Below are 27,395 nucleotides of genomic sequence, written 5' to 3'. Positions count from 1 at the left end.
ACAGAAAATTAAACCTATTTTAAAAAGAAGAACATAGAATTTTTACAAAGTTATTAAACATTAATCTAAACCTACAATTAAAATATTGAGAAAGTAATACATTAATATAATATAATATAATATATATATATATATATATATATATATATATATATATATATATATATATATATATATATATATATATATATATACAGTTGAAGTCAGAATTATTAGCCCCCTTCAGTGCGACATGAAGAACCATTGCATTTTGGGCATCCCAAGTTTGAGACCCAGTTTAGACCTCTCCTTATCCCACCATTACCCCTATATAGTCCTATCAAAGTAAAGGCAAAAAAGTCAAAAAGAAACATATAAAAAATAAAACTACAGTCATCTAAATAATACAAAAACATCAAGTCAGTTTAATAATACATATGATTAAAAAATATTCAGAGGTTTTTGTCAGTTTTAAAAAAAGAAAGTCAAGGTCTTGGACAAAAGTATACTAATAAATCTAGCCTTTAAAACAGGTATTCATAAGATACAACAGTAAATTATAGCAACGAAAAAATCCCATGACATTCATGTACAACCATATGCAACATATCTCTCTATATGTACTGTACATGTTAGGTGTTTCTTTGCAGCTTGTTGCTGAAAATATATATATTTGATGAAAAAAAAAAACAAAAAAAAAAACAAGCCATTACTGCTGCCCACCTTAGAGTGCAGAGTCCTGGAATAAGACAGCGTGTCCTTACTGAGCGTCACATAGTACTTCTTAAAGGGAGAAGTCATTGGCATACACTTGTCCTTGGTCCTGTGCAGGAAGAGAAAACCCTCTTTCTCCATAGTGCCGCACTGGAGGCTCATTCGTGTCTGAAGTTCAAGATCTGGATTCAAAATAAAGTAAACACAAGAAACAGCAAGATAAGTGATTATTTGAAGACTGGAGAAGCGTGAAGTGTGACTTAATATACTTCCATTAAAAAAAAAGAAATACAATGAACCCTTTTCACAAGACTATTATGAAGCAATTAACGGTCTTAAAAATCTATCAAATTACAAAAAAACTAATTATCGCTTGTGGGAGGCATTTCTAATACAGCGTCTAGGAGCAGGACAGTAAATTTGACCTTGTTCTCTTTTCTGGCTGCCGTTGTCAGTCTCACACTATTTGTTTTCTTTTTCTGAAAGTCTTGCCAACACCATTGTGGAGTTTTTCTTTAATCGTTTCAGCAAATTGTGATATAGGAGTGTAAAAAATGATTTGTCGTACTCTCCCATTCACTGAGCTCTAAGTTTTTCCAACTATGATGACTTCCGCTACTGTGAAACCCACGAATATAAAAAGAGTCTTATAAAATGGGTCCATATCATACACTAAAATGTCATTTCATTTGGATGAAGCATGGTCCCTTTAAACTGGTGTCAATGCTCCTTATAATCATAGTGCAATATCCTTTGCAGGGCACTTATTATTAAATTGAACGTCTGACGAAATACGAAATGTGCAGGGAATGGTATTGAGAACCGCTGCCTTAAAGAGTTACCATAGAACACATTTTTAAGCATGTTAACAGATTGTTCTTCCAATTTAAAAAGCACAATTAAAGCTATGTCATAAAACATGATGTTTAAGCTGGAAAGCACACGGTTTTAAAGGGGTGGTCTGCTATGATAATTTAAACTTTAGTTGATGTGTAATGTAGCTGTGTGAACATAAACAACATCTCTGAATGTAAGACGCTCAGTTCAAGGGAGACATTGACTTTTACAGAGTTAGCAAAGCCTACAACGAACAAAGTTTAGGCACTACAAAAAAATACATCCGGGCTAGTGAGATCACAAACGCTTAAGATTACATGCATTCACCATGCGAACACACCCTGCACAGCAAAGGGGCGTGGCCTGTAATGTTATAGCAGAGAAAGCTAAAATGTCATTCAAACGCTGCTATTTCCACAGAGATTGTTCTGTTTCTGTATTTGGGCTTAAAAAGGACATAAAGAGAGAAGTGATTACAGTTTAATTTTAATTATGTTCCAGAGAATTATAAAAAATATACAGCTCTAGCATTTGACAAAGGACAGCTTCCAGAATCTCTCCCAGTTCAGTACTGGATTCGGCTAAAAACTCCTCAAAGAAGGAGCAGCTACAACCATAATAGACGAAGCTGTGGATTGTAAGACACAACCTGTAAGTGTTTTTATTTGTTAAACTTAATCTATTACATGCACAGTTATTAGCGTTAACAGTATATCCTAGAGCTGCATGATTCTGGCTAAAATGAGAATCGCGATTCTTTTGCTTAAAATTAAGATCACGATTTTCTCACGATTCTGTAGATGTAAAATAAAGGTTAATGAGTCGGCTATTCTTATTTTTATTTCTCAAACATATGGAAAAACAACAATAATAATATATGGAGGTCTACTGTTGGTTAAAATGCTCAATTTTGAATAGACTTAATTAGAACTATTATGTTTGAGATCAATCTGTCATTGACAACATTATTAGACCATTTTTTCTACTGGTAAAATCAGACATGTATCATTAACAGATCCCCTCTTGCATTATATTCAACATATTATAGGCTCGAGTAGTTATACTGACACTCTTACACATTTATTTCATGCACAACACTTTGTGTTTGCTTTGAAAGAAAAACATATTAAATGCTAGTCATAATCATTACTGTAAAATGCGATATGATCATTTAAATGATGTGCTCGCTTTCGGTTTCATTTTCACTGCTAAGTGCGGTTCATACTTCCCTCGCGGCTCCCAAACGATCGATTTGTGCAACAAACTGAATGTTATTTACAACTCTATTACCTGTTGTTCACAGCCTATGCAGGTTCTGTTCACTAAAGTAGACATCAATTACATGCACGCGCCCGCCCTCTCTGTCAGCTCACGTCAAATGGGATTTTGCGGACCCGAATACATCATGAAGATAGAAATGACCGTTTTGGGTGAAATATACCATATAAATACAGTATGTGACACTTTTAACACCATTTGGAGATGTCCACGTTGCTGAGCAATGTATGTAAAACAACGTGAAAACTTGTGCGGCTGCCTTTGCTTCTCTCCTGAACATAAAAATATGATTAACAGAATCGTAGAAATGCTGGATTAAGATCGTCTAGGTCGTCGAATCAAGATCGCAATCTTTTTTTGATTAATCGTGCAGTTCTAGTATATTGTAGCAAAGACGTAAGCAAGAATGTAAACAACAGCAAATGTCATTTGGCACTGTTATCGGTTTAGCTACAAATACATATTTATCCATCAAACCTCTGTAAACCACCACAATCTTCACCAGCACTGAAGTATCTCAATATGCAGCCGCTTTCCCTGCATAGCGGCAGCAACATCTTAAATAACGAACTCGCAAAAGATATGTATGTGAATGTTTTATATTACTTACACATGCTTATAACCCAAATATATATGAAAGACACTTCGTCGCCTTATAATTATAAGGTTCTATCTGACATTTTCGTCAAAATTGAGTTATTGACATATTCTTATTAAATGACAACTTATTTACATTATGAGATGTTTTTTACAAGCTGTTTACATTTTAAAACTTTTTAGTTAAAAAAACACAATTACACACATAGGGCTTTATTTTGACGGTTTATGCGCAGAGCGCAAAACGCAGGGCGCAAACGCTTTCAGGGCGTGTCAGAAAGCATTTTTGCTAATTTAAGGACGGGAAAATTTCATTTTCATTTTTCCGATTTAAGCCATGGCGCTTGGTCTAATAGGGTTAAGTTTATTTTCTTAATGAGTTATAAGTGTGTTTTGAGAATAAACCAATTAGAGCCTCATCTCCCATTCCCATTAAGAAGCGCATTTTGACGTAAAGTAAGTTCACTTTCACTTTTGCTCTCATGGATAGGGAAACCTTTACGCACAGACATCAATTAGCCTATAAATAATTGATTTCGTTTGTTAAGCGCAAAGATTTGTTTCAAAACTATTTCTAAATTCAGTTCTAATTTCTAGCAAACGAATAAATGAACAATAATAACCAAATGTGGTCAAAATACTGAGTTATTTCCAAATACACCTGCCATGCCCCATATGGTCTGAAACCTTACAGGTGGGCAAATCTAAGCTTGTTTTTGATAAAACCAATATAAATATGGATATAATAAATAATACTGCTAATAATAATAACATTATACAAAAGCAAATTGAATTAACTAAAAAAACTCTTGAGATGAAGAAAGTATGAAGGCAGTGGTTTTTAAATCTTCATGTAGGTTAGAAATTAATATGTTTTTTTATATTTTAATAAATTATATTTATATCCTGTATATATTCTTACTATATATATATATATATATATATATATATATATATATATATATATATATATATATATATATATATATATATCCTTAAGATATTATATATTTTTCATATGTAAAGATATTTGCATATTGCTCTGCATCTTGTTTGTAGTGTGTAAGCCAGGCGCACTTTGTGCCAGACAATAGACCGACTTTGTTCTGGTCTAAAGATCAGACTATTTACAGTTTCTCAAAATAGCAACACGCCAAAACACGCCTGCTTTTTTAGACTAGAACGCCTATGGGCGCACATTTGAGCGCAAATGCATTTACTATTTAAACAGCGTGGCGCAACACCTCAAAATAACCCTTGCGCCGAGCTAAAAGTACCAAAAGAGTATTGAGCCGCGCATTGCGCCACATTGCGCCGGGTGTATGATAGGGCCCATACTCTTTGCTATGAAATGCAAAAACTTTAAAGCTCAATATCTTTAAATCATTCAAAACGCAGATAGAACCTTATAATTCCAAGGTGACGACTTGACATATTTTATTTTAGAGAGCAGGCGTGATGTTCAACTGTGTCCTCTTCATCTTCTTTCTGATTCAGGCTCAAACTGACTTGGCTAACAGCTCTGACTGACTGTATTTACACAACGGCAAAGATTGTGCTAGTAGAGCCGTGACACTTCCTGGTGACGTGGAGCCAATCCGCGAATCACAACACATTATGTTAGCTGACAAATCAGAGGCTCTCAAGGGCGGACCTTTCGGAGGAACTAGGAAATCTGACAGTCGTTTTCATATTAGCTGAGTATCGGTATACAATTAAAGTACGATATGTGAAAAAAATAAGGTGACTTTTTACAACTGAAGCATGAGCACAGATTGCTTCGCACCTCATAAACACAACCAAGCCTTAAAAATACACTCCTTTTTACATTTCTCTGCTTTTGGTCATGAGAAAGAGACAGTTTGATCAAATCATTGTGCACTATTATGAATGCAACCACTTAACTCTTTCCATACTTACATTATCAAAGCTGAAACAGCCCAAACCTTTTCAACTCAGGGGGTAAAGAAACACGGCTGACTCAGGGAGGGTTTCATGACATTTTACGGGTCTGTTCATTTTTGAGTGTACTACATAATTAAACCTGCTGCTTCAACAAGAAAATTTCAAAAGTGGAGCTCGTTTATCTAAAGACTGATGGGATCTGACAGGTAGGAATGAGTGTCCAGCCATGCACAGGGATCCACTCAATTTTTCATCAACTGACTAATTTCGGGCAGCTCACCCTCTGACTCATGGCAGTTGACCAGTCTGGTGATGAAGTCTTTGAGCTGGGTGATGCCTTGCTGAATGGCAGGCTGCAAACGCACCATCCACGGCTCTTTAGAGCAGCAGGCCAGAGTGTCCATGTTCCCGATGGTCTGCACGGCCTGAGGAAACACACATGAGGCGGTCAAAGGGAATATGGTAACCTTAATGGAGTCTGTAATGCAGTTTCCCAACCCTGTTCCTGAGGCACACCAACAGTACATATTTTGAATGTCTCCCTTATCTGACCCATTGACTTCAGGTTTTAGAGTCTCTTCTTATGTTCTGATGATGAGTTGATTCGGGTGTGTTTGATTGGGGAGAGGTTGAAAATGTGTACTGTGGGTGTACCCTCAGAAACAGGGTAGGGAAACACTGCTATAATGGATGGAGGTCATAATCTATGATGAAAGTGTGACCTACATAAATAGTGGTTGTTTTTACAACATATTATCATCCGTTATCCTCTTTTGTTTTGTGAATAGCTTGTAATGAAACTTTGAATGTGCCATAGAATGAAAATCTGACTGTATCTAGGCACAGCTAAATAATAAGAGCTCAGGACATGCAAATGACATACTTTGATCCTCAAATACAACTATATAATGTAGTATGAAACTTATCTGTTACCAGGATACACAACAACAATGGTTTTCGGGAACAATTGGTCATACTTTGGCAAGTAGCAGGAGTGTACGGCTGGTACGGGCATCGGCATGTTTCTCTCGTAGGTGAAATAGTTTTGGAGACATGATGGCAGGTGAGATGAACCGCAGACACAGGAAGCTGGTTACAGCAATGAACTTCACCTTCTGAGGAAAGAAAAATACAAGCAGATTAAGTGTAATTCCTGCACGCCGCCGGCCAACTACTAACTAGATTTCTAAATGGCGGATGACATGAACTAGTGGGTTGTCTGCTGTCATCTTTAAGGTGTGTTTTTGTGTTTCAGTAGGCGTGGCTTTAAACTGCAGGGGAGGGACTGTATTTTATATCATGCTAACCAAATCAAATCAAATCAGGCCTTTATTTGTCACATACACTTTCGCATAGTGAAATTGAACTCTCCTCCCCCCAAACCGTACACAAACATCACAATTATCAGGGGAAGACAGGTCACAGGAGGTAGCATTTAGAAAGGCAAGTTAGATACATCAGAAACGCAAAAAAAACCACCCTCTAACCTTGCTCTTGATTAGAGCAAAGTGAGACAGGGAGAAAAACAGCCCAATTCAGCACAAGAAAGCACACGGACAAGACACAACGTTGACAAATGGGATGGGAACAGGGGAGATGGATGTCGTCCGATGAGGGCTGGCAGCCGCCTGGTCCTGCAGCCATGGAGGCGCCGGTCGCAGACCGCCTACCCCCTCCAGTGGGTGAAAGCACACGAAGGCATTTGGATGAGGGATCGGTGATTGTTTATCTGTGGTTGTGAGTGTGTGTAAGCCTGTAGAGTCCAACAGGTGTCCTTGACAGGGAGCAGGAATTTCAACCGGTTATCATTTTGGCAGATCACATACTGGTTAACCAAACTCTTCAAAAACATGGATTTATTTATCAATCAAAAAACAGTAAAATTTTTTTAAAGATCTGCTTGATTCAATCAAACCTATGTTTTTATTTGCAGAATATAAAACATGATATTTTGAAGAATTTATTTTTGTTTGTTTTTTTGAAAGCGAATGGGGTCAACAGCAACACTGATAAGACTCGACCGACTTTTACTGTACAAACCAAAAACAGGATTAAAAAAATGCAGATGCAGGAAACTCCTACAAGATTTACAACATGAGCTGTGAGCAGATGATGACAGAATTTGTTTTTTGGGTTGTTGTGAACTGTCTCTTTAATGTCTACATTTAAAATGGTGCACAAAAGACCCACAATTGAGAAAAAAACACTATTGAGTTTGCATAAATTGATTTCCTTCACTGTAAGCCCAAACTATACTTAAATTTTAATGCAACGGTTTTTGCAACAGTTACACAAAGATATACTTTGACAACGTGGGCATACAATGCTCACACATGCTTTGAATTATTGTGCACTACCAAGTTTGTCCACAAGGTGTCAACAACGCCATTGTTTCACAGTCTGAAACTAATCAAAAGAACAACAAACTATTGAACAGGACAAAAAGCAATAAATACTCATGTTGATGAGCACTTGTGTGAGGAGTTTAAAACAAGTCCTAAACTCTATATTATTTTCACTAAGAGAAAAAAGTCTGTACAATAACAGAAAATGCACTGGCAGTAGGGTGTACAAGGTTTTTGTAGCATAAAATACAACACCAACTCAGACAACATATCACCTTAAACTATTAAAATAGTCACATTTTCGAACTTTTCAAGGTTGAAAGTTGGAAGAAGGATCAAGCTCCCATAATGCAATTCAAAAGCATATATAAACAGGGAAAAAAATAAACGAATAATAACATGAATCACAATTTTTCTTACAGAGCACTGTGAAAATGACAGGTTTTACAGGTCTTAAGAAGAAAGAATGTCTGTGAAAATGAAGGTAACTGACCCGGTACTCTGGGTCTGGGAAGCGCTCCTGCACTCGCAGGTAGAGCTGATGGAAAACCTGGCAGATGAGCAGCGGGCAGTAGGATGCAGACTGTAGGATGGAGGTGAGAAGCTCGGACAGGTATGACTGAAGGAGGCTGGAGCTCTGCTGAATAACATCAGATTCTGTCTGCTGACGGTGCAAACCTGCACACCTATAATACCACAACAACAAAGCATTATATTGGAAACATTTGGCATTGCGATATTTTGTTTTGCTGCGATATGCAGTTGAAGTGAGCATTATTAGCCTTCCTGAATTATTAGCCCTCCTGCGTATTTTTCTTTAATTTCTGTTTAATGGACAGAAGATCTTTTTCAACACATTTCTAAACAATAGTATTAATAACTCATTTCTAATAACTCCTTCCATGATGACAGTAAATTATAATTTACTAGATGTTTTTCAAGATACTATTAAGCTTAAAGTGACATTAAGGGCCCTACCATACACGGCCGGTGTCCCTGCAGGGTTTAGCTCCAACTTGCCTTAACACACCTGCCTGGATGTTTCAAGTATACCTAGCAAGACCTTGATTAGCTTGTTCAGGTGTGTTTGATTAGGGTTGGAGCTAAAATGTGCAGGACACCGGCCCTTCAGGAACAAGTTTGGTGACCACTGCGCTACGCTGTTTAAATAGCACATGCATTTGCGCTCAGATGTGCGCCCATAGGCGTTCTGGTCTAAAAAGGAAGGCGTTCTGAGGTGGACCGCTGGCGCGTGGCTATTTTGAGAATCTATAATAGATTTTTCATTAGACCAAAACAAACCCGGTCTAAACTCCAGCGCAGAGTTGCGCCTCGCTTACACACTGCTTAATACGCACAAGAGAGCAATAGGCAAATATTTCTACATATGAAAAAAATTCAATATTAAGGAAATATATAGGATATAATAAGAATAGATATAGGATATAAATATAAAATAATTAAAATATTTCAAAACATATTATTTTCTAGCCTACATAAATATGAAAAATCACTGCTTTTATGTCTTCTTCATCTCTGGAGGCTTTTTCAGTTCATTCATAACAATTTGCTTTTGTATAATGTTATTATTATTAGCAGTATTATTTATTATATCCATATTTATATTTGTTTTATTAAAAACAAGCTTAGATTTGCCCAACTGTCAGGTTTTAGACCATATGGGGCACAGCATGTGTTTTAGGATATAACTCAGGTTTTTGAACACACTTCGTTATTGTTGTTCATTTATTCATTTGCTGGAAATTAGAACTGAATTTAGAAATAGTTTTGAAACAAATATTTGCGCTTAAAAAACTAAATTAATTATTTATAGACTAATTGATGTCTGTGCGTAAAGGTTTCCCTTTTCAAGAGCGAAAGTGATGCATTATCTCTCATTCTCACGCAGTAGATGCTCTGTTTAACAGTTTTCTGTTAAAAAACTGTTAACTGTTTGCTAGTGAAATGCTCAGTTTTTCCACATACACTTACTTTACGTCCTGTAAATAGCGAATGCGCTTATGGCGCGACGCAGCTGGGTCTTAAAGGGAATGGGAGATGAGACTCTAATTGGTTTATTCTCAAAACACACCTATAACTCATTAAGAAAATAAACTCAACCCTTTTAGACCATGCGCCACGACGCAAAGCGGATTTTCCCGTCCGTAAATTAGCAAAAATGCGCTCAGACACGCCCTGAAAGCATTTGCACCTTGCGTTTTGCGCTCTGCGCATGGACCGTCAAAATAGAGCCCTAAAGGCTTAACTACTGTAGGTTAATTATATTAACTAAGCAAGTTGGGGTAATTAGGGAAGATATTTTGTTACCGTGGTAAGTTCAATAGACAGTCAAAAATATATATATTGCTTTAGGGGGCTAATGATATTGACCTTAAAATGTTTTTAAAAAAATAAAAACCGCTTTCATTCTAGCCAAAACAAAACCAATAAGACTTTCTCCAGAAGGAAAAATAGTTTCAAAAATACTGTGAAAAATTCCTTGCTGTATTAAACATCATCTGGAATATATTCGAAAAAGAAACAAAAATTTACAGAAGGGCTAATAATTTTGACTTTAACTGTATATTGCGGTGTGAAAATAATGTTTCCATATGAGTTATAGCTCTATTTGAAAATATTTCAATAATATAGATTGACTGGGGATGATCAAGTCTTTTTCTATGCAGTTCATCTGCATTAAATATAATAAATTACAATCATATATAAATACAAATAAAACTGAAACAAACAGTGCCTTGTGGTTTTCTGGAGAGTCTAACAGTATTCAAATACAGAAATGTAACAATTAAACGTAAAATAACATGGTCATGATTGTAATCTTTTTATACAATAATATAAAAATAATATTTCTTGTATTTTAATGTTTAATAAATAATCTAATCATGCAATGTGACTATTGCGGATACACACATTGCCATATTGATGCTCAAACGATGTATTGTTCAGCCCTAATGTACTCTTTCAAACTTTAAAGTCATATTTTGGTTGTCTTACCCTGCTTCTTTCAGTTCTACTTTACTGGGGTCCAGTTCTACGTATTTCTTCTCTTCAAAGATTCGGTTTATTATGGGCCCCAGAAGCCGGTGCAGATACTGCATCCCAGCCACCTGCCGGGAGAAAATGAAGACAAAGGTGCCTTTGTTTAATATTGCGCATAATCACATTAGGAAAACTGCTGGAATAAAATATAATAAAACAGCAGGAATTTTAAACCAGTATAGACTGTTAAATGTAGCATGAAACACAAATTAACCACATTCCCTTTGTTAATGCATGTTCCTGCTCTTATTAGTTGTGATGTGTGTATGTTTATCATGTTTATCTTTTCTCAAAATGATAGATGGTCCCTTTGACAATTTTATGCTAGAAGAAATATCAATTAGATTTCATTCTTCAAATCGAAAAGCTTTGATATACATCTGTATGCTGCACATCTGGTAAAACCTGATCACATTAAAAGGGGTTAATTATGTTGTTAGGGTCCCAATGTTAAAGCAAGTACAAAAAAAAAAAAAAAACATTTTTCCCCCAGCTGCCGAAAAAAATGTAAACATAACAGCTGTTAAATTACAGAAATTTACTGTAAACTAATGGCCATACTTTCTTACATTTTAATTTTCAGTACATTTCTGTAATTTACCATCTGTTATTTTACAATAAATATCTGTAATTTCATTACCACTATTTTACGGTAAATTTCTGTAATTTAATGTCTGTTATTTTATAGTAAATTTCTGTAATTTCATGTCTGTTATTTTACGGTAAATGTCTGTAATTTAACGTCTGTTATTTTATGGTAAATTTCTGTGATTTCATGTATGTTATTTTACGGTAAATTTCTGTAATTTAACGTCTGTTATTTTATGGTAAATTTCTGTGATTTCATGTCTGTTATTTTACGGTAAATTTCTGTAATTTAATGACTGTTATTTTACAGAACATTTATGTAATTTAACCTTTATTTTACTGTAATTTTTTCTAATTTAAAGAATCTCTCTGTAATTTAAAATCTCTCCAACCCACCACCAGTGTGCAGCATCCACTTTGACGATGCGACTGCAACCACATGACAACGGCGCCAGTGCGCTCACCACACGCCAGCTATTGGTGGAGTGGAGAGACAGTGATACAGCCAATTCAGTGGATCAGAATGATTGGGAGGCCATGATCTGTAAGGGCTGATGGAGGGAGTTTGGCCAGGACACCGGGGTTATACCCCTACTCTTTACTAGAAGTACCATGGGATTTTTAATGACCACAGAAAGTCAGGACCTCGGTTTACCGTCTAATCCGAAAGCACGATGACTTTCACGAACATTTATGAGCGTCAGAAGTGATGGATCTATTCAGCAAAAAATTTGACTGTGTCACTGCATCCCAAACGAATGAAAATTATACAAAACAATATAACTAAAGCAATCTCCACTCTACGGTTTGAGAGCACTTCTCTTCTGTTTAACTGAACAGTCGCAACATAAATGACGTCAGCGTTCTCGGGCTCGGAAGGCAAAAAATACAATGTGAGTGTGGGCAGAGGGACAACCATGCCTAGTATGAGTACACTCTTAGTGAGACAATCTATTACTTCAAACTTTTTTTTAAAAACTTTTCAAAGTTAAAAGTTGTTGGGAAAAAAAATCAAGGCCCCATAAAATCATTCAAAAGCATAAATCAACAGGAAAAATCTAAATGTAATTCACAAAGCATGGAAAACTGCTAATTTGCGGATGTTTTTTACAGTGTGATTCTGTCAACTGACCAGTCAAAGCCCATTACAGATTTCCATTTTTAGGAGAACAGGAACAGTGGTGTCAAGCTAAAATATATGTTTTTTAAAAATGTGATTTTTTTTTTTTACATAGCATGAACATGTTAAAGAGCCCCCTTATAAACACAATCTTTACACTTGCAGATTAATATTTACCTTCAAAAAGGATTCCATAGACTTAGATGCTAATGAATTACTGCGGAAGAGTGTGTTAGGTTCAGCTAAAGGATAAATGAAAACAAAACGTAGCATTATTACGTACGTAGCATCATAGTGCAAGTAATGGAGAAATAAATACAAAAAGAAAAACAATATTTCACACACAAATACATTAGAGATCTTTGCTTACTAGTCTTGTCCAGCTCCAGTTTGAACAGAACGTCCAAGAACTCCTTGACAAGCCCTTGACCCAAAAACAGCTTTACTAGATTATTAGCTACTTCCTGTCTGCTCTCCGCTGTAGTGGTCTCATCAATCAGCATGATGAAATCAGGCCAGTTTCCCTATAATTAACAGTCATTATGATCACAAATGAGGTTATGCTTACACAATTAAGCTTCTAATATATAATGCAACACTGTGAGCTAAAACCATTAACTCCAGCAAGTAGGCCTGCACAATATAACGTTTCAGCATCGATATTACAATCTGTGAATCCACAATAGTCACATCACAGGATCTGTAATGCAGAGTCAGGATTATAGTTGTGGAGCCATTTCAGTTTAACCATAAAAAAGTGAAAGTTTACCGATTATGTATGTGTGTTTTTAAGGCCTGTGACAGTAAGTAAACTTTAAAGCATTTGGGAGTTACTAGGAATTGTTACATTTTTAGCTTTAATAAATGTTAATAGTATTTACTTATATATACAGTGTAGTATATACAGTTTTGTTGTACTATTGATTGTTTTATTTCTGTACCTGAATATTGTTAGGGCCTTATCATACACCCGATGCAATAAGGCGTGATTTGTTGTAGTTTTAAGACCAGCGCAACTGTCATTTTCACATTTTGCACCATGTTGTTTAAATAGCAAATCCATTTGCCCCAATTTGTGGACTCATGGGTGCGCTGGTCTGAAAAGGAGGTGTGTAAAGGTGCATTGTTAGCGCGCTGCTATTTTGTGAAACTGAAATAGGCCGTGCCACTGACCAACTAAAAGCTGCACTAAAGTCTCGCGCAGAATGTCTTAGTTATGAACCTATGCAGGTCCAGACACTTACGCATTGCTTAATACACACAACATGGACAGCATTACACAAATATCTTTACTTATGAAAAAAAAAAGGATTAAAATGTTACAAAAATTATTATTTTCTACATAATTATAAAAACCGCTGCCTCCATGCCTTATCTCGGGTGGCTTTTTCAGTTTATTTATGACAATTTGCATTTGTATAATGTTATTATTATTATTAGTATTATTTATTATATACATATTTATATTTGTTTTAATAAAAACAAGTTTAGGTTTGTCTATCTGTCGGGTTTTGGAAATGTATACATCACCATATGAGGCATAAGAATAAGATGTGTGTTTGGATATAACTCTTCGTTATATATCTATGACTTTGTTATTATTGTAAATTTATTTGTTTGCAGGAAATTAGATCTGAATTTAGAAATAGTTTTGAAACAAATGTTTGCACTTAACAAATAAAATTAAATATGTAGGCTAATGGATGTATTTAGCGGTTTCCACCATTTTCCTTACTCCATGAAGGTAAAGGAGTAAAGAGTAAAAGTAAAGTAAAGTGAAAGTAAAGAGGCTTAAAGGAGGAAGCTCGCTCTTTTTCATCACTGCAGATGGTCTGTTTAATTGCTTTCTCGCTAGTGAAGTGTTCAGTTTACAAAGTACGCCATGTAAATAGCAAATGCACCACAGTGTGACGCATCTTATATTTAAAGGGAATGGGAGATGAGACTCTGATTGGTTTAATGCATGTTTTGCCTTAGTATAGCAAAAGTGGATTTAGACATGCCCTTAATGCTCTTGCGCCCTGCGCTTCAGACTTTGCGCTTAGATCGTTAAAATAGAGCCCTTAATCTCCTTCACTGTATTTATCTATATTTGTATTTTGGTTATTGTATTTGGTGCAATCTAAAAGTGTTAATTCTTTCCAAATAGACCAATTTAAGTTATCTGCTGAAATCAGAATACAAATTGTAGAAAATCTAAATATGGCAATGAAAGTTTTTTCATAATATTGTGCAGCCCTACAAGCAAACATACTAAAATGTTCTGTTGTGCAACAATTTGAAAAGACAGTTCACCCAAAAACATTTATTCGGTCACTAATAATTTTACGCTTGTGTTGTTCAAAACCTGTATGACACAAAAGTACAGAAACAAGCAGCCAGAAAAATACACCGTCAAAAATAAAAGTACAACTGGGAAGGTACCAATTCAAAACGCCACTTTTAGATAATGATGTGTACAATTTACATTGCTAATTCGCTAATACCATGCTTGGCATAAATGAGTACACCTCCTTTTGAAAATTAATATTTCTATCCTCTTCTCATTGAATTTGGACAATATATTTTGGTGCATTTAAACAAAAATGACTAATTAAACAGTTATATTGATTAAATTAGGAATGTGGTCAACATTTTGGTTCCCTTGATTTTTACAATTAATTAAAGGGCATCTATGATGAAAATCATCTTTTGTAAGCTGTTGTGGACAGAACTGTGTGTAGGTATAGTGCGTCCAAAGTCATACTGGAGTGATAGAAACACAATAAATGTCTTCTTCTTCTTTTTTTTTTTTTTACATTTCCTGACGTTAAAATAGGATCCAAATCCCTCCTGTTTTGAGGGCCACCACAATGTGATGTAGGAGTGCTGTCAGTACAATTATAAAAGAAGACGCTTCAATCCCGGTTTGTGGACATTAAATCAGGTTTACTTTGTACATTAACGTAACGGATGTCCATACTGCAGTGTATATTAACATGTATCCTGTAACATTTGCCATGCAAAAACAGTGCCAAGTTAAACCTATGTATGCATGCGTGTGTGTGCCCGCAAACTTTATAAGGACATTGTGTGCGTCTCATTATTGCAGAAAGGCTTAAATTAACTCCACAACAAATACATCAAATAACCATTGGGAAAGTTCGTACTGTAGTAAGGGAGATCTGCGTCATTCTTGTCTGTCAATGTGCTGTTTATCTACGTGTGATGCAGCAGGTGAAGGCTACACCCGTTACAGCAATAGGAAAGGAGATATCTATGACTCTGATGCAAGTGAGAACAGTGGGCGGGGAGAACTAGCTCATTTGCATTAAAGGCACAGGCAATAAAACAGCTACAATGTCCTAACAGCTCACATTTCCCACATTCTTAAAAGTATAATAAATAATCTAATGGATGTTTTGAGCTGAAACTTTACAGACACATTCTGGAGACACAAAAGACGTGTCTTAAATTTAAAAAAAGGGGTAAAATAGGTGCCCTTTAAATTTTTTATTTAATATTATATATGTTCCTTAACATATTCAATGGGGTGTACAGATTTTTGCACCATAATCTTCAATTATTTTGTTAGATTAGTTCCAAATTTGGCTTTGGTATTCACTAATGTAATGTATATACACAAATCCTAGTAAGGATAGACATGATTTTTGCTGCTTGTTCAAACTACGCATTTAAAATGAGCTGAAACAACACAATTCTGGAGATATTATTGGGAAACCTAATTGTTTTGTGTCCAATCCACCTAAATTTGTTACGTCAACTTAACGAATTTGTGTTTACACAACATGACTGAATTATGGAATGTGTGAAACCCAGCATGTTTTACAGTGTGTGTTTGTTTTGCTGCTTGCAAATATCAACATCATTTGGCAAAATTCACTTAATGTCCCATTATTAACCCTTAAAAATGTACCACCATGACAGAATTGTATTGTAATTTCTGAGGGTGTACAGAATTACACTTTCTATGCTCCACAGCATAACAACAAACTAAAAGAATGTTATGAGATTGTTATTTTTAGGTGAACTGTCCCTTTAACACAAGCAGGCATGAGTAGAGAATTCACCACATGCATACAAATGAGATCAGATAACAATGAGTAGTGCATTTCGCAATCCGTGCACCAAATTATGCCTTGTTATCTTGTTCCGTGGAATATGCCTTGTGAATTTAGGAGATAATACAGAGGCATATTCCCTGAGATAAGGCTCAGTCCAAATGGCATCAGACTCACGTTGAGCTGAGAGCCGACCGACTGGCTGAGTAGCTCTGTGAGTGGCTTGTAATGGCTGGATGGCAACACAACCTCGTCTCGAAGCCGGAGATGCAGCCTCAGGGAGCCCAGAGTACCTCTACGAGAGAAGAACAGAATTGCAACAATGTTGCAGCAGTACACTGTAAAACCTTCCAATAATGTTACTTATAACCAGATGGTATTGCATGAGAAATGAGTGATGGAACAAATGCTGAATAAAAATCCCTTAATTTGCAAAAAAATAAAAGTTTTTACACTCACTTTGAGAGTTTTAGGACTTCAAGTACAAATGAATTAAAACTAAACATGTGTTAGCTCACATTGATAGTTTTGTGTTGAACAGTTCATCCGTGCATGTCACCAAAAAAATACAAATAATAAATGGTTTGCCCTTGTAATCCAAAATTCATTCATTCATTCATTTTCTTGTCTGCTTAGTCCCTTTATTAATCCGGGGTAGCCACAGCGGAATGAACTGCCAACTTATCAAGCAAATTTTTACGCAGCGGACGCCCTTCCAGCCGCAACCCATCTCAGGGAAACATCCACACACAAATTCACACACACACTCATACACTACGGACAATTTAGCCAACCCAATTCACCTGTACCGCATGTCTTTGGACTGTGGGGGAAACCGGAGCACCCAGAGGAAACCCACGCGAAGGCAGGGGGAACATGCAAACTCCTCACAGAAACGCCAACTGAGCTGAGGTTCGACCCAGCAACCACCTTGCTGTGAGGCGTCAGCACAACCTACTGCGCCACTGCCTCGCCTGTAATCTAAAATTAAAATCTGAAAATGCTCTTTCTGTTTTCAGTTAAATACTGAGGTTACGTATGATCGTATGTAAGCCCAGGTCAGATCACATGATTTTTATTGCCAGCTACAAAAGTCACTATGTCAGATTTTTTCTTGATAAAATCTTGACTTGTTATGGGTAACAAATGTGCTAGACTACACGTTGCGTCACGATCAATCATCCTGTGACATCTACGACGAGGGTGCTGCTGCCTATAGGCTTCAGCAAGGGAAATGCTTCAACAAGCTGCATTTCTCCACCCAAACTGTCACAAGTGTTGCTATAAACAATATTTCTTATCTCAATTTTAATTAAAAAAATATTACAATCTCAGTAAACACTGATGCTTGCTGTCAACTAAGCTACATTATTTAAGGGCGTTCGTTACGACATTGATAGGATCTGCTGTTGTCAAAGTTATGTTTCTTTTGTTTTATAATGTGAATTTTTTTATTAGAAATCTAAATGTATATGTTCCTGTCAGGGTTGCTCAAATAATACTCCCTTGTCTGAAACTGCCAGAGAAAATTAAAGCACATCAGCACAGAGGGAAAATCAGATGCTTAAGACATAGGGCCCTATCATACACCTGGCGCAACACGGTTGCGACGCAATTGTTGTTTGCTAGTTTGGCGCAAGAGTGTTGAACTGTTTAAATGGCAAATGCATTTGTGCCCATATGTGAGCTCATAGGCGTTCTGGTCTAAAAAAGGAGGCGTGCTGAGGCGCATTGCTGGTGTGTTGCTATTTTGAGAAACTATAAGAGATTGTTCAATAGACCAGAACAAAGCCGGTCTAAAGTCCAGCGCAGAGGGCGTTAGTTGTGCACCTAGCTTACACACTGCTTAATACAGACAGGATGTACAGCAATACTCAAATATCTTTACATATGAAAAAGAATTAAAACATTAAGGATATATATAAGATATATAAGGATATGTGTCTTTAAGACAATATGTTCTTTGTAACACTAATGAAGATGCTTTAATTAAAAGTATATTCACTCTAATGTCTGAAGCTAAAAGCATGAAACAGTTCTGTTCTGAAAATGTACAAAAATAGGTTTAGAATGACATGAGGATGTGAAAATAATGAATTTTTCATTTCTGTGGTGAACTAACCCTTTGACCTGTCTATCCGCATAATAAAACATTACTCACAAGTGGAAAAAACACACACAGAATCTTTTTCCAGGAAGTAAAGCGCTGCATGTCAGGCAAACAATATTACACAGAATGACTCCATTAAGGACACTTTTCTGTTCAGTGATACATAAAAAGCCAAACAGAACATGTTATTACTGTGAATGTGGGTGGCTGTATTTTCTAACTGTGTCATGATGGAACAGAAAATGAGTACGGTGTGATAGCCCAACTGAAAAACAAGCATTTGGAAACGATTTGGCTTTAAAATTATGAAGTAAAAAAAGCGGTTTTATGTTGCTCACAGCTGTACAATCCAGATACAACCTGCTCACAAACTGCCCACACAGGCATCAACCAAACCTGCATAAAATTCACAGATGACTTGATTTGAAAGACTCTGTAAGCAGAACACTACAAATAAAACCACAAAAAACATACACAGGGAGATGTGAGTCAACTGATTTCAGTATATTTTGACATGATTACATGATGGCAAGGGAATAAAATAATATAGTACATGTGTACACCTTACTAGTATCGAGTTGGACCCCATTTTGCCTTTAGGACTGCCTTAATCTGTTGTGGCATAGATTCAACAAGGTGCTGGAAATATTCCTCAGATATTTTGGTCCATATTGACATGATAGCATCATACAGTTGCTGCAGATTTGTCGGCTGCACATCCCTGATGCTAATCTCCTGTTCCACCAGATCACCCTAAGGTGCTCAATTGGATTGAGGTCTGGTGACTGTGGAGGCCATTTGAGTACAGTGAACTCATTGTCATGTTCAGGAAACCAGTCTGAGATGATTTGCGCTTTATGACATGGCGTGTTATCCTGTTGGAAGTAGCCATCAGAAGATGGGTACACTGTGGTCATAAAACGATGGACATGGTCAGAAACAATACTTTTAAAAAATGGCCGTGATTTCAACGGTAAAGAACTGTTATAATGCTACAGTACAAATCAGTAAACTGGTTAACGGTATGTTTCCTTAATATATACAGCGAATAACTGTAAATTGAATTTCCCAGAATTTGTTGACATTAATATGGATCTTTTTAATTGTTTCCCTATCAGTTATGTACATTAGAGATTTATGTTACATCTAATGTTGATAAACAATGTTTATTTCATAACTTTAATTTGATGCGTGTTACCATACTGGTGAATGACACTGAGCACCTTCTATATGCTGATACTCTTTTCTGCTTGTGGGTAAAGGTAATTGTGATGAGCATTGGCTCATTATGTTACTTCCTCAACACCACCTGCATGTGGGTGTGCTAACGTGTCTAACTGTGTAACAAAAGATGTGTAGATGTTGGTCATTCAAAATACAGACATATTACCTCTATAAATTAATAAAATACAGTAGTTTACAGTAAAAATGAGAAATTACTTTTACGGTTTGTACCGTGTTTTTAACGGTAAAGTACTGGCAACCACAGCTGTCGTTTTTTTACCATAAATTTTACGGATTTATTTTTTTACAGTGCAGGTCGGCTGTGGCGTTGACACGATGCTCAATTGGTACAAATGAGCCCAAAGTGTGCCAAGAAAATATCCCCCACACCACCACCAGCCTGAACCCTTGATACGAGGCAGGATGAATCATTGTGTTCATGTTGTTGATGCCAAATTCTGACTCTACTACCTGAATGTGGCGGCAGAAATTGAGACTCATCAGGCAACATTTTTCCAATCGTCCATTGTCCAATTTTGGTGAGCCTGTAGCCCATCTTCCATAAGGTTTGACATGTTGTGCGTTCAGACCTCGGTTGTGACGAGTGATTATTTGAGTTACTGTTACCTTTCTATCAGCACTAACCAGTCTGGCCATTCTCCTCTGACCTCTGGCATCAACAAGCTCTCTGGATATTTTTTCTTTATTTGCTTAGTCCCTTATTAACCTGGGGTTGCCACAGGGGAATGAACCACCAACTTATCCAGCATATGTTTTACGCAGCGGATGCCTTTCCAGCTGCAATCCCTCACTGGGATACACACTCATTCACAAACACACACACACACACACACACACACACACACACACACACACACACACACACACACACACACACACACACACACACACACACACACACACACTAGGGTCAATTTTAGCATACCTAATTCACCTAAAGTGCATGTCTTTGGACCAAACCGGAGCACCTGGTGGAAATCCACGCCAGCACGGGAAGAACATGCAAACTTCAAACAGAAATGCCAAGTGACCCAAGTGCTGAGGCTCAACACCAGCAACCTTCTTGCTGTGAGCTGATCGTGCTACCCACTGCGCCACCACGTTAGCCCTCCAGATCTTTTTTTGTTTTTTTTTATTCTGTTAAATGCAAAATATATTGTAAAAAAAGCTGAAAACTATTGACTTACATAGTAGGAAAAACAAATACTTTGAAAGTCAACGGTTACAGGTTTCCATCTTTCTTCAAAATATCTTCTTTTGTGTTCAACAGAGGAATGGTCAAACAGGTTTTTAAACAAGTGAAGGGTGAGTAAATGATCACAGAATTTTCATTTAGGGGAGAACTATCTCTTTAAAGCTCACAGATACAGCGGTTTGAGAGTGTTAAATATTCTGTGGCTGCATAAATAGATGAATTTTCCTGTTATCGACAGACTTCTGTAAATCTGTGTTTTTATAAACTTTTATTGAAATGTTAGGTATGAAACTTTTGATTAACTTAAGCTGTTTTTCATAAAACATTTCGCACAATAAGACAAACAGATCACTGTACCACAAATCAAAGTAAATCCTGATGTTTAAAACCAATAATTTTATCCCATTAACTTTGGCTCTCCATGCCTTTTCAATGCTAAGGCCTCACTTAATGTCTTTAGTAAATCCAGATAAAAGTTTTTTAACAGCAAGAGCAGGTTATCACAGTTCCCTGTTAGTAAATCTTGCCCTATTTTGACTTAAATACTGCCTCCAAGCTCATTAGGTTTTGAAACAGAGTTAAATATATTGGTCTTGTCCTATCACCACGCAAACAGAAACCAATCTTGTGTTCACTCAACCACAGTTATCGGTACTCCGAACAGCCTAATCTGTACTGTCATAACGTAAATACTAACATGACCTATTTTGATTGCTTGTTTCTCTATCTAGAACTCACAAACCACATGGTGTGACTGAAAGAAATACAAGAGCTGCACCTTTTGGATTAATTGCATGTAATTACATATAATTAATTTCTGCTTTTACTTCTGCAATTTTATTATACTATTTAGCAATCATTAACTTACCCATACCACTAAGCATGGCCCTAACCCTGAAGCCTACCTACACCACAAAACTAAGGTTGCTAACCGTAACCAACCGTAATCAACAAAGAAATGACTAAAAACTCAAATATTTAGTCTCTACTTTCCTTCCTAATCTGCAATTGCCTCTCTGGCTATACCACTAACTGTAAAAAAAAATCTTACAATACTAATGCTTTCCTTCTTAGACTTTACACACCTGAAACTTGCCAACAGCACTTAATCATTGTTGCTCTTATAGGTGTGTAAATTGCTTTCTTGTTCTCATTTGTAAGTCGCTTTGGATAAAAGCGTCTGCTAAATGACTAAATGTAAATGTAAACATACTGTACCAACCTATATCTCCGAACCAAATCCAACACATACTATTACACCCAACATGCAGTTTTAATAGATAGTTTACTCAAAATAAAAAAATAGTTTTGCTCAAACTTTAATTGTTCCAAACATGTTTGAGTTTTTTTTCTTCTGTTGACCAAAAAAAGATGATATTTTGAACAAAGCTGCAAACCTGTAACCATTGAATATTGTATTTTTTCCATATTATGGATGTCAATGGTTACAGGTTTCCAGCTTTCTTCAAAACATCTTCCATAGTGTTCACCAGAAAAAAAGAAACTCATAAAGGTTTGGAACCACTTGAGAGAGACCACTTTCACTTCATTTTTGTGTGAACTATCCCTTTAACACTTAAACCTATCCATACAACAAAAATGTCTCTAACCTTAACCTACCTGTATATCAGTAAATCTTTCCCTAAGCTTTAACCATTGCAAATAGAGCAGACCACAAAGAAAAAGTGTCAGAGGGCCCCAACAAATTCGATGGTTTCCTGTTTATTTTAAGCTCTAATGGTATGTTTCCTTGTTGTTTGTTTAATTAAACTCTAATAATTTGGATAAGTGCACAATTAACATTAAATGATAGTTATTTTAATACCATCTTAGTAAGAGTTTCTCTCAAAACAATGAAGTTAGAGTACATTAAAATAACTCCCCTGACACCTTTCTGTTGTGATCTGTAAAATTTGCAGCACTTCCATTTCAAATCTTTTATTAGTCACATACAGAGTCATACACAGCATGATATGCAGTAAAAATGCTTACACAACCACTCGTGACCTTAAAATAATAACAATGACAAAATAGCAACCGTAATCTAAATTTTGGAGAAATAAATGAAATATAAAAAAATTTGTAATAAAAGCAAATATATTATTGACATTATTAATATCATTATTATTAATATATTATTCTGTATTTCCACGTTTTGAGAAGTGACTCGCAAGTAAGTATATTGTCAAAATGATGAAGATGTTTTCTCATTTTAGGTGCGTTTTTATATTTGCATGCTTTTTCTTAGATCGTTGCATATTTCAGCTCTCTTGGCCACCGTATAAAGTGCAAACAAACATAAATGTTATTTATGCCAATATTATTATTTATAGATTTTTAGATATAGTATTTTTTCACTTTTTCTTTTTTCTTTTCTCTCCATATTTATTTGTTCATTATATTATTCTTTTCCTGTTGAAGTTTTTGTTTATTTATTTATCTAATAATTGATTAGCTCACTTATCTGTTATTACTCTTTATGATCTGCTTTTGTAATCCATTGGGACTGCAATGTCACAAAATCTTTACTAATTTGCTACTAACTTGCTACTAAATTTGCAACTAATTGCCTGTATTTTTGAAAACACCTTGTACATTCCTGATAACGTTGAATAAACATGTCACAAAACATACACCGGGGAAAATAAGTATTGAACATGTCACCATTTTTCACAGAAAACATACGTCTAAAGGTGCGGTTGACTTGAAACTTTCACAAGATGTTGATAACTATTGAAAAAATAAATACATACAAATAAAACAAACCTATTTATTTTACAAATTAAGTTGTGTAATAAAATTAAACGACGCAGGGAAAAGTATTGAACATATGAAGAGAGGAAAGTGTAGAAAGGCAAGGAAAGCCCAGACAGAAGTTGAAATCTTCAGCAAAATTTCAGCAAGACAATGATCCAAAACACAGCCAGGGAAACTTTCAAAACTCAGAAAATCAAGAAAAAAGCAAATCAAGGTATAGAATGCCCAGGCCAATCACCCGACTTGAACCCAATATAGAATACAACATAAAGATCAGTTTGGATAGTCAAAACCCATAGAACCATCAAGATTTGTACACTCTGTTGAAGTTATATTTTTCAAGACACTAGTAAAATTATTGCTTAAGGGGTTAATAATATTGACCTTAAAATAGTTTAAAAAAAAATTTAAATAAATATAAATATTATAGGAAATACTGTGGAAAAAAATCCTTGCTCTGTTAAACATCATTAGAAAAATATTTGAATAAAAATTCACAGGATGGCTAATTAACTGTCAATACTTCAATTACTTCAATACTTATATACTGTCAGTTACTTCAACTGTATAAATATTGCAATGGAGATGATAATAGATGATTATTTTGTAATTTGTCCATGCAGTTCCTCCATACACCACATGCTCTCTCACTATAAAGACGGGTAATACTCAAGAGAAAGTGGGAATTGGCAGAGAGTACAGTATGTGTGTGTGTGTGTGTGTCGAGTGCCACCATAACAGCCAGTCACTGAACAGCAGGCAACAGATGGTGGGCCGTCAAAAATCCAATCAGGAAGAAGACGGTGAGGGAGTAAAAAGAGGAGAAAGAGAAAATAAACAAAAACAACAACAGCTTGATTTGTTCACAGAGAAGAGAGCGGATAACCCAGAGGGAGCGAGAGATTATAGGAGCTTAATGGGAAACTTTTCATCAGGATGACATCAGATCAGAGTAAATAATAAAAAAAGACTTCCTAGATGAAAAAGAAAATATGTATATGACAAATTACTTATAGGACATACACACAACATAATAATAATAATAAAATGATATCTCAGAGGATGCACATATTTATAGGGACATAAGGATTCGGAGATGATTATCAAACAATGCTTTTTGTTTTTGAATGTAGGGGGAAATAACCCTACAATCAAATAATCCTTTGTTCAGGATTGGCTGTGACATTTTAATTCCCATCTTGTTGTTTTAAATCTGGTCAGTGCAGAAAAAAAAAAGTAAAAACTGTTTAGCTGGAACAGACGGTTGTACATCAGCATATTCAAAGCAGAGCAAATCTGCCAATTTCGCAAATAAAATTGCAATGATGTCATACAATTTACTTTAGCATGGTTATATAAAATTCAAATATTTGTATTGTTTTTGTACTCTATATAGCAAAGCTGGCTATATTAGAATATTAAAACAATAGTGTTCCTCTGTCTGGAATATTGGATGCTGTAAATTCACATTTTTTAATATATCAAACTGGAAAACAATATTAATGTTTATAATGTATTTTTGTAATCAAATGAATGGAGACTTGGTGCGCTATGCCAATACCAAGCCCAAACATTTGAACAGCAGCATAGGTTTAACTTCTTTAGCATGATTAATTTGACCGGACAATATCGCCATGTGTATTTTTCCCATTTTAAAATATTTATTAAAGCATTATAAGCTATGAAACATACAAGCTACAACGTGACACATGTCATTGTAAACTGATTTAAAGAAAAGAAGTAAATGAAAATCGGACGATAAACTGCAAGGCCATGAAGCAATGTGCATGACAAAATTAATATAATTTATAAACAATTTAAAACTGTTAAAAAATTTAATTTAATCTGTTATAAATAACTTACTTAGGTAAGACTTTATTTTGAGGGTCCATTTGAGTATTAGTAGACTGTCTGCTTAATATCTGCTGATACTGCTCCTTCGACAGACATTTAACTGACTATAAAAAAAGCTTTGCAAGTACATGTCAATTTACACTTACCCTAACCCAAACCCAACAGTCTATTTATAATCTAATGAGATTGCATGCAGATGCAACGTAACTTAAATTCAACAAACGGACCATCAAAGTAAAGTGCGACCTATGTTTATATATATATATATATATATATATATATATATATATATATATATATATATATATATATATATATATATATATATATATATATATAGTTGAAGTTAGAATTATTAGCCCCCTTCAAATTTTTTTCTTTTATTTTAAAAATTTCCCAAATTATGTTTAACAGAGCAAGGAAATTTTAACAGTATGTCTGATAATATTTTTTCTTCTCGAGAAAGTCTGATTTGTTTTATTTTGGCTAGAATAAAAGCAGTTTTTAATTTTTTAACAGTATTTCAGGGACAAAATTATTAGCCCCTTTAAGCTAATTTTTTTTCTCTTAGTGTACAGAACAAACCATCATTTTAGCAGATGATTTATGAGAAAAATCTACTTTCTGCCACTTTTCCAAATGATCAACTAGAAGTCAGTTATTATTTATTGGTCTTACAACTGAGATCAACGACAAGGCTTTTGTCAGGTAGTGTATTTTTCTCTGATGAGTCCACCTTCACTGTCTTTTCCAAATCCGGGAGAACAATGTGGAGAAGTCCCCAAAAAAGTGTACCACCCAGACAGTTGCAAGCCTGGAGTGAAGCATGGGTGGGATCCGTGATGGTTTGGGCTGGAATATCATGGCATTCCCTATAGGCCTTGTTAAAGATAAGTTTCATAAAAGGAAATGTAACAAACAAACAACAGCCAAAGTTCTCCAACTTAATTATTTATTAATAAACTACTCAACAGAGCAATCGAAAAAAAAAAAAAAAAAAAAAAAAAAAAAACGAGAGGGGGAGCCCAACAACATATGAAATAAGTAACCAAACAAAGAAAGCAGGTTGGGACTCCCCACTCCAAGATAAAGTCTAAAAAGGAAGTACAAGGGAGAAGTCACCATCTTTTGTGATAAACAAAACTGTGCGGTACGTGCTTCCCATGAGATGCCTTCATTTCCAGAGCTTCCGCTATGATTCCGTCTTAATTCATGTGTTATTCATCTACTCAAAGGTCAGTCAAGAAGTTGTCTAGAATGCACATTTGCCATGCAAGTCAGGGATTCCTTCCTTTCTTAGTTTATTCAGTCTTTTCTTGAATCCTTCATTCATTTGGTCCTTCCTTCGTTCCTCCCTTCATTCGTTCATTCACATTTTTATTCCTTCCTTCATTAGGTCCTTTGTTCATTCAATCATTCATTGGTTCCTTCCTTCCTTAGTTTGTTAAGTCCTTCCTTGAATCCTTTGTTCATTTGGTCCTTCCTTCATTCCTCCCTTAATTCGTTTGCTCATTCATTCATTCTTTCGTTCATATTTTTGTTACATCCTTCATTGGGTCCTTCATTCATTCATCCCTTAGTTTGTTCGGTCCTTCCTTAAATCCTCCATTTATTTGGTCATTTGTTCGTTCCTCCTTCATTTGTTTGTTCATATTTTTGATCCTTCCTTTATTAGGTCCTTTATTCATTCATTCATTTGTTCCTTCCTTCCTTCTTTCCTTAGTTTGTTCAGTCCTTCCTTGAATCCTTC

The 27,395-nt window shown here is 35.5% G+C and overlaps 2 protein-coding genes across 7 annotated transcripts in view; one reads left to right on the top strand and one right to left on the bottom strand.

The window, feature by feature from the left end:
• The window catches only part of mcama (melanoma cell adhesion molecule a), a 638,953-nt gene that overhangs the window by 113,635 nt on the left and 497,923 nt on the right, over positions 1-27,395 (top strand). The window lies entirely within an intron of this gene.
• Positions 1-27,395, bottom strand: part of rasa4 (RAS p21 protein activator 4) — a 100,194-nt gene that overhangs the window by 11,135 nt on the left and 61,664 nt on the right. For 2 of the 3 annotated variants that reach the window (XR_015490440.1, XM_087252599.1), the window contains exons 9-16: positions 16,662-16,779; positions 12,794-12,947; positions 12,601-12,665; positions 10,671-10,783; positions 8,149-8,341; positions 6,288-6,425; positions 5,591-5,735; positions 703-875 (exon numbers count right to left, since the gene is read on the bottom strand). Coding sequence is in view for 2 of the 3 variants with exons in the window: in XM_087252599.1 (XP_087108725.1) it covers positions 703-875; positions 5,591-5,735; positions 6,288-6,425; positions 8,149-8,341; positions 10,671-10,783; positions 12,601-12,665; positions 12,794-12,947; positions 16,662-16,779 (1,099 nt within the window). In the remaining variant the exon portion in view is untranslated. 3 annotated transcript variants of the gene reach the window in all.

This window comes from Danio rerio, chromosome 5 (assembly GCF_052040795.2).
Source record: "Danio rerio strain M-AB ecotype USA chromosome 5, GRCz13ab, whole genome shotgun sequence".
In the NCBI taxonomy this organism is placed as follows: domain Eukaryota; kingdom Metazoa; phylum Chordata; class Actinopteri; order Cypriniformes; family Danionidae; genus Danio; species Danio rerio.
The sequence above is the reverse complement of the archived record's forward strand: the minus strand, read 5'-3'. Positions and strand labels throughout refer to the sequence as shown.